The 6,932-nt window shown below is 38.2% G+C and overlaps 1 protein-coding gene across 2 annotated transcripts in view; it reads left to right on the plus strand.

Annotated features, from left to right (window-relative positions):
- LOC128572972 (zinc finger protein 91-like) overlaps positions 1 to 4,943 on the plus strand; it is a 43,570-nt gene extending 38,627 nt beyond the window's left edge. For both annotated transcript variants that reach the window (XM_053573142.1, XM_053573143.1), the window contains one exon: positions 229 to 4,943. In XM_053573142.1, coding sequence (XP_053429117.1) covers positions 229 to 3,182 — 2,954 coding nt within the window. In that variant the 3' untranslated portion in view covers positions 3,183 to 4,943. The remainder of the gene's footprint in view (positions 1 to 228) is intronic.
- Positions 4,944 to 6,932: the final 1,989 nt, after the last annotated feature.

Genomic DNA, 6,932 nt, shown 5'->3' on the forward strand with positions numbered 1-6,932 from the left:
AATGCACCCAGACTCTGTGGTGTCTCTACAACTTCTGTTCACCTGCTGTGCTGCATGTTTCTACATGCAATATTTATTTACCTTTGAGATAATTCATGCCTGTGTACTGTATTATGCCATCTTCCTATGTTCTTGGCATGATTTTGCAGATAAAACATGTAATGTGTATTTACTCAATTCTGATAAAAACTCAGTGGCTAAAATTGCTATTATTTAAATTTCTTTCAGCCATATCTAACCATCCTGACCAAGACCATTTGCAAGATCTAGACATAAATATTTTATTTCCAGAGATAATCCTGAAGAGATATCGAAGCTGTGCACCTGACAGTTTAAACTCAACAAAAGACTGGGCGAGTATGTCTGCATGTAAGCACCAGAAAGTATGTGACAGTGGACTTGACCACTGTTTAATGTCTACCCAAACCAAAATCTTCCAATGTAGCAAATGTTTGAAAGTCTTCACACAATTGTCAAATCTAAGAAGACATAAGATGATATATACCGTAGGGAAAACGTTTCACTGTATAAAGTATGGGAACGCCTCTAACCCATGCTCTGTTGCTACACATGAGATAATTCATATTGGAGAAAAACAATACAAATGTAAAGAAGGTAGCAAAGTCTTCAAATCTTGTTCAAGCCTATCTAAGCATAAGAGACGTCATAATGGAGAGAAACTGTACAAGTGTGAAAATGAGGGCAATCTTAGCCACAGATCAAAATATCATAAACAAAAGAGTATTGATAGTGGAGGAAAACCCTACAACTATGAACACTGTGACAAACTTACCAAGCAATACTCACACCTTTCTGGACATAAAATAATTCATTCTGGAGAGAAGCCCTACATATGTCAACATTGTGGCAAAGCCTTTAACAAGTACTCAAACCTGTCTGTACATCAAAGAATTCATTCTGGAGAGAAACCCTACAAATGTCAACAATGTGGCAAAGCCTTTAAACACTACTCAACCCTTTCTGTACATCAAAGAATTCATTCTGGAGAGAAGCCCTACAAATGTCAAGAATGTGGCAAAGCCTTTAATGATAATTCAGCCCTTACTAAACATAAAAGAATTCATTCTGGAGAGAAACCCTACAAGTGTCAACAATGTGGCAAAGCCTTTAACCAGTACTCAAACCTTTCTGTACATGAAAGAATTCATTCTGGAGAGAAACCCTACAAATGTCAACAATGTGGCAAAGCCTTTAACCAGTACTCAACCCTTTCTATACATGAAAGAATTCATTCTGGAGAAAAACCGTACAAATGTCAACAATGTGGCAAAGCCTTTAACACGTACTCAGCCCTTTCTATACATGAAAGAATTCATTCTGGAGAGAAGCCCTACAAATGTCAACAGTGTGGCAAAGCCTTTAATAATAATTCAGCCCTTACTAAACATAAAAGAATTCATTCTGGAGAGAAACCCTACAAATGTCAACAATGTGGCAAAGCCTTTTACACCTACTCAAACCTCTCTGGACATCTAAGAATTCATTCTGGAGAGAAACCCTACAAATGTCAACAATGTGGCAAAGCCTTTAACACATACTCAACCCTTTGTATACATGAAAGAATTCATTCTGGAGGAGAGAAGCCCTACAAATGTCAACAATGTGGCAAAGCCTTTAACACGAACTCAGCCCTTTCTATACATGAAAGAATTCATTCTGGAGAGAAGCCCTACAAATGTCAACAATGTGGCAAAGCCTTTAATAATAATTCAGCTCTGACTAAACATAAAAGAATTCATTCTGGAGAGAAGCCCTACAAATGTCAACAATGTGGCAAAGCCTTTAATAATAGTTCAGCTCTTACTACACATAAAAGAATTCATTCTGGAGAGAAGCCCTACAAATGTCAACAATGTGACAAAGCCTTTAATAATAGTTCAGCCCTTACTACACATAAAAGAATTCATTCTGGAGAGAAACCCTACAAATGTCAACAATGTGGCAAAGCCTTTTACACATACTCGAACCTCTCTGGACATCTAAAAATTCATTCTGGAGAGAAGCCCTACAAATGTCAACAATGTGGCAAAGCCTTTAACCAGTACTCAACCCTATCTATACATCAAAGAATTCATTCTGGAGAGAAGCCCTACAAATGTCAAGAATGTGGCAAAGATTTTCCTTGGTATTCACGCCTTTCTATACATAAAAGAATTCATTCTGGAGAGAAATCCTACAAATGTCAAGAATGTGGCAAAGCCTTTCACCATAATTCATACCTTTCTGTACATCAAAGAATTCATTCTGGAGAGAAACCCTACAAATGTGAACATTGTGGCAAAGCCTTTAACCGTTACTCACACCTTTCTAGACATCAACAAATTCATTCTGGAGAGAAACCCTTCAAATGTCAAGAATGTGGCAGAGCCTATCATCATAATTCAGACCTTTCTGTACATCAAAGAATTCATTCTGGAGTGAAACCCTTTAAATGTCAAGTATGTGGCAAAGCTTTTAATAATAATTCAGCCCTTACTAAACATAAAATAATTCATTCTGGAGAGAAACCCTTCAGATGTCAAGAATGTGGCAAAGCCTTTCACCGAAACTCATATCTTTCTGTACATCAAAGAATTCATTCTGGAGAGAAACCCTACAAATGTCAACAATGTGGCAAAGCCTTTAACCGTCACTCACACCTTTCTGTACATCAAAGAATTCATTCTGGAGAGAAACCCTTCAAATGTCAAGAATGTGGCAAAGCCTTTAATGATATTTCAGCCTTTATTAAACATAAAAGAATTCATTCTGGAGTGAAACCCTTCAAATGTCAAGAATGTGGCAAAGCCTTTAACCGTCATGCACACCTTTCTAGACATCAAAGAATTCATTCTGGAGAGAAACCCTTCAGATGTCAAGAATGTGGCAAAGCCTTTCACCATAACTCATATCTTTCTGTACATCAAAGAATTCATTCAGGAGAGAAACCCTTCAAATGTCAAGAATGTGGCAAAGCCTTTACTTTTAGGTCATCCCTTACTAAACATGAAAGAATTCATTCTGGAGAGAAACCCTTCAGATGTCAACAATGTGGCAAAGCCTTTAACCAGTACTCAAATCTTTCTAGACATCAAAGAATTCATTCTGGAGAGAAACCCTTCAAATGTCAAGAATATGGCAAAGCCTTTAATGATATTTCAGCCCTTATTAAACATAAATGAATTCATTCTGGAGAGAAACCCTACAAGTGTCAGTGATGTGGCAAAGTCTTTAACCAGTACTCAGGCCTTTCTGTACATAAAAGAATTCATTGTGGAGAGAAGCCCTACATATGTCAACAATGGGGCAAAGCCTTTCATGTTAATTCAACCCTTACTAGACATCAAAAACTTCATTCTGGAGGGAAACCCTAGAAACGTTAAGAATGTGCCAAATCCTTTCCCCAGTATTTGTGCCTTTCTGAACATCAAAGACTTCATTCTGGAGAGAAACCATGCAAATGTCAACAATGTGGCAAACCCTTTAATTAGTACTCAAACATTTCTGTACATGAATTCTTTCTTGAGACAAACCCTACAAATGCCAAGAATGTGGCAAAGTTTTTAACCAATACTCAGGCCTTTCTTGTGCATAAAATATTCATTCTTGAGAGAAACCATATAAATAACAGTGTGGCAAAACCTTTAATCAGTATATGAACCTTTCTGTACATAATATAATTTATTCTGGAAAGAAACCTTATAAATATGAACAGTGTGGCAAACCCTTTAACTCACATTCAACCTCACTGCCCATAAAATAAACCATACAGGATAGAAATCTTCAGAATATGAAGAATGTTGTAGTACCTTTACCTGGTGTTGATAACTTGCTAGGCATAAAAGAATTCACATTAGTGAGAAATCCCACAACCGTGAACAGTGTGGTAATACCCTTAATTGGAACTCAAACCTTACTACACATAACAAAATTCATACTGTAGAGAAATCTTACAGATGTGAATAATGTGGCAAAGGTTTCTCCTCGTCTTCAGCCCTTATTAGACATAAGAGAAATCATCCCAGAGAAAAAATGTAACAACATGAAGACATGGTAAAGCCTAATGCCAATACTCAAGTTTTCAGAACACAATAGAATTCATGTGGAAGAGAAACTACAAATGTGAAGAACTTGACAGATGTTTAACTTTTGCTCAAACCATTGTATAAATGAAAACTTTATAACAGAGAAATCTCCTACAAATGTGAGGAGAGTTTTGAATCCTATAACCACTACTCACACATTTCAGTCCATAGCAGAATTCATAAAGAAATTGTATATATGTGAAGAATGTGACAATGTCTTTAAATGTTTCTCATGCTTTTCTAATCACAATTCATATGAATGAAATACTCTACAAATGTCAATCATGTGTCAAAGCCTTAAAGTTCTGTTTATCCTGTTAGGTAGGGCTGAGGAGAGACAGGGTCAGATAATACTAGGAGATCCTTTGTCTATCATAAGAGGAAAAAAATGACCAGAGGGGGCTTCCACGAAAGATAAGCTGGCATTTTAGGAAGGCTTCCAAAAAGGGAACTGATGTTTGCTCTACAAAAATAAGTCACAGAGGTTGAGAGGCCACATTGTGGACATATAGCCAAAGCCACAAAAAGGGATGTTTGGATCATGGGTTCAAGGAATGTGACTGTAAGCTCAAGTGATCTATTTTTATTAACATAGTATTATTTGTACCAGTTCTATCACACTACACAAATACAATGATAACTGCTGAAAATTGCCTTACTGGGATAGGAAATGGGAAGACACTCCTTTCTGGAAGTTTTCCCTCCTTTCAGGAAAAATCATAAATATTTACCCCCACACCACTTAACATAGAATTGGAAAGTGTATGTAAAGAAAAAGCATCTTACTAAACCCACAGTTTTCTCCAATTGAAAGATGTGTTCATTCTGTGGAGTGTACTGTGCTCTAATAAAGTTTGATCTTTTGTGTACATGTATGTCCTTATTCTGCTCATTTATTCCACTGTCTTGGTACCAGTAACCATTCTTTGGCTCCTGGAACAAAAACACAGGGAACATATACCTGACATCTGGTCCCCATATGTGATATTTGGTGCCAAAATTTGGGAGGGAAATACACATCTTCGCCAAATAAGGTAATAGAACAACAACCATTGTTGATCCACTCTGCTGGCTCATATGACTTATTACACCTACAGGTCTCACACTGTCTTTGCTTTCCAGGTAATGTAGCTCCTTACCTACCCCTGCTTCATCTCTTTTTATCTTCATCTCCACAATTCACTTCATCCCCCAGTTAGGCCTGATATTCAAAAGCTTAAAAAGTGCCTGAGGCTCTACAACCAGAATGTTCAACCAGATTTTTAGGTCTTGATAACCAGAGTGGGGAGGAAGAGTCAGTGAGAGAAAGCCAGGCCAGGAGCAGGTCCCAAGAGCAGAAGGAAGTTTTAAAATGGTTGCCACCACTAGGGAAAAAGGTTGTCAGGGACAGAGTTCCTCTAGAGGCTCAGGTGAGAAGAAACCAGGCCTAACCCCTCCCTCACTATGTGGGTTCCTGGAGCAAGAAAAGGCTCAGGAAGGGGACTCTGCTAGGACCATGCCCTCTCATTGCATTTGTCATTAATTCCGCCTGAGAGTTGGAGTCTCCTCTAGAGAGATGCACTGATAATGACATTGCCCTCTCCTCGAGACAGGGCATCACACTCTTCTTCCAGACCCTGTGAAATCCCTGAACCAGCATTTACCATCTGGAGCTCAGTCTGATGGATATTCTCTAGCTTCTGTACAGGTCTACTTTCTGATTCTGGGATGGCTGATTGTTGGGAGCTGTCTGCATCTGTCACAGTAAAAGAAGCGATGTTTATAACATTACAGCCACTCTAATGCTCTCCCTGGATACTCAGGGCCTCTGTGTCCCTCTCCTAAGTCTGTCATAAGAACAGAAGGTAAAATACCAACCCCCTGTGTGTTCTAAAGTCCATCACTAGCTGACGGTGTTTCTGTTTATCCCTCTTAGTGCTTTCCAACTGCAGGAAAGTGCAGGCCAACTGCCCTACCTCTGTTTGGATAAAGTCTTAACTTTAGGTTAGAGACCTAAAGTCTTTAAATCCACAGGCCTCCTGTTTTAGTCCTTTAGAAAGAAAATACTTAAGTGGGATAGAATTTTCTGTCAAAAGAGAAAAATTAAGGCAAGAAGGAACCAATATGTAGGAGAGTGATGTGAAGAAAAAATGAACATGAAGAAACACAGGTGGTGAGGAACATTAAGAGGAAAGAGAATGATTTTCTGTAGAACAAAATCTAATATAAGGATATTTGTCCTAAAGTAAGTCATGGTTTAAGAATTTGGGTTAAACGTAGCGCTTCAGTATGTCTAAAGTAGTCCATGTAAGGCATAATATTTACAAAGGTGAATTAATAAACATTTTGCATGCGAACAAGTTGGCCTGACTAAAAAGGGAATCTATAATTAAAACAACGAAGTCTTTTTGTTATCATTGTTTTTTTTTGTTTGTTTGAGAAAGCGTTTCATTCTATCACCCTCAGAGACTGCTGTGGCGTCACAGATCACAGCAACCTCCAACTTCTTGGCTTAGGCGATTCTCTTGCCTCAACATCCTGAGTAGCTGGGACTACAGATGCCCACCTATTTTTTTGTTGCCGTTTGGGCAGGGACAGCTTCCAACCTGCCACTTTTTTTATATGAGGCCAGCGCCCTACCCACTGAGCCACAGGCGCTGCCCCAGACTTTGTTAATGCTTCTACAGATTATTTGTATATTTGTTGTAATATTCCACATGAATCTTTTTATTTTAACCACTATGAGGTTAAAATAAAAAGAAACTAGCTCTGATTTTCTTCTGCCTGCCTGAAGCTGCATCTGCTTAGTTATGGGTATTGACATCAAGATTATTAAAATTTTATCACTACTCAAGGTCATCAATTCTC

The sequence above is a fragment of the Nycticebus coucang genome, chromosome 20, assembly GCF_027406575.1.
Source record: "Nycticebus coucang isolate mNycCou1 chromosome 20, mNycCou1.pri, whole genome shotgun sequence".
NCBI lineage: Eukaryota > Metazoa > Chordata > Mammalia > Primates > Lorisidae > Nycticebus > Nycticebus coucang.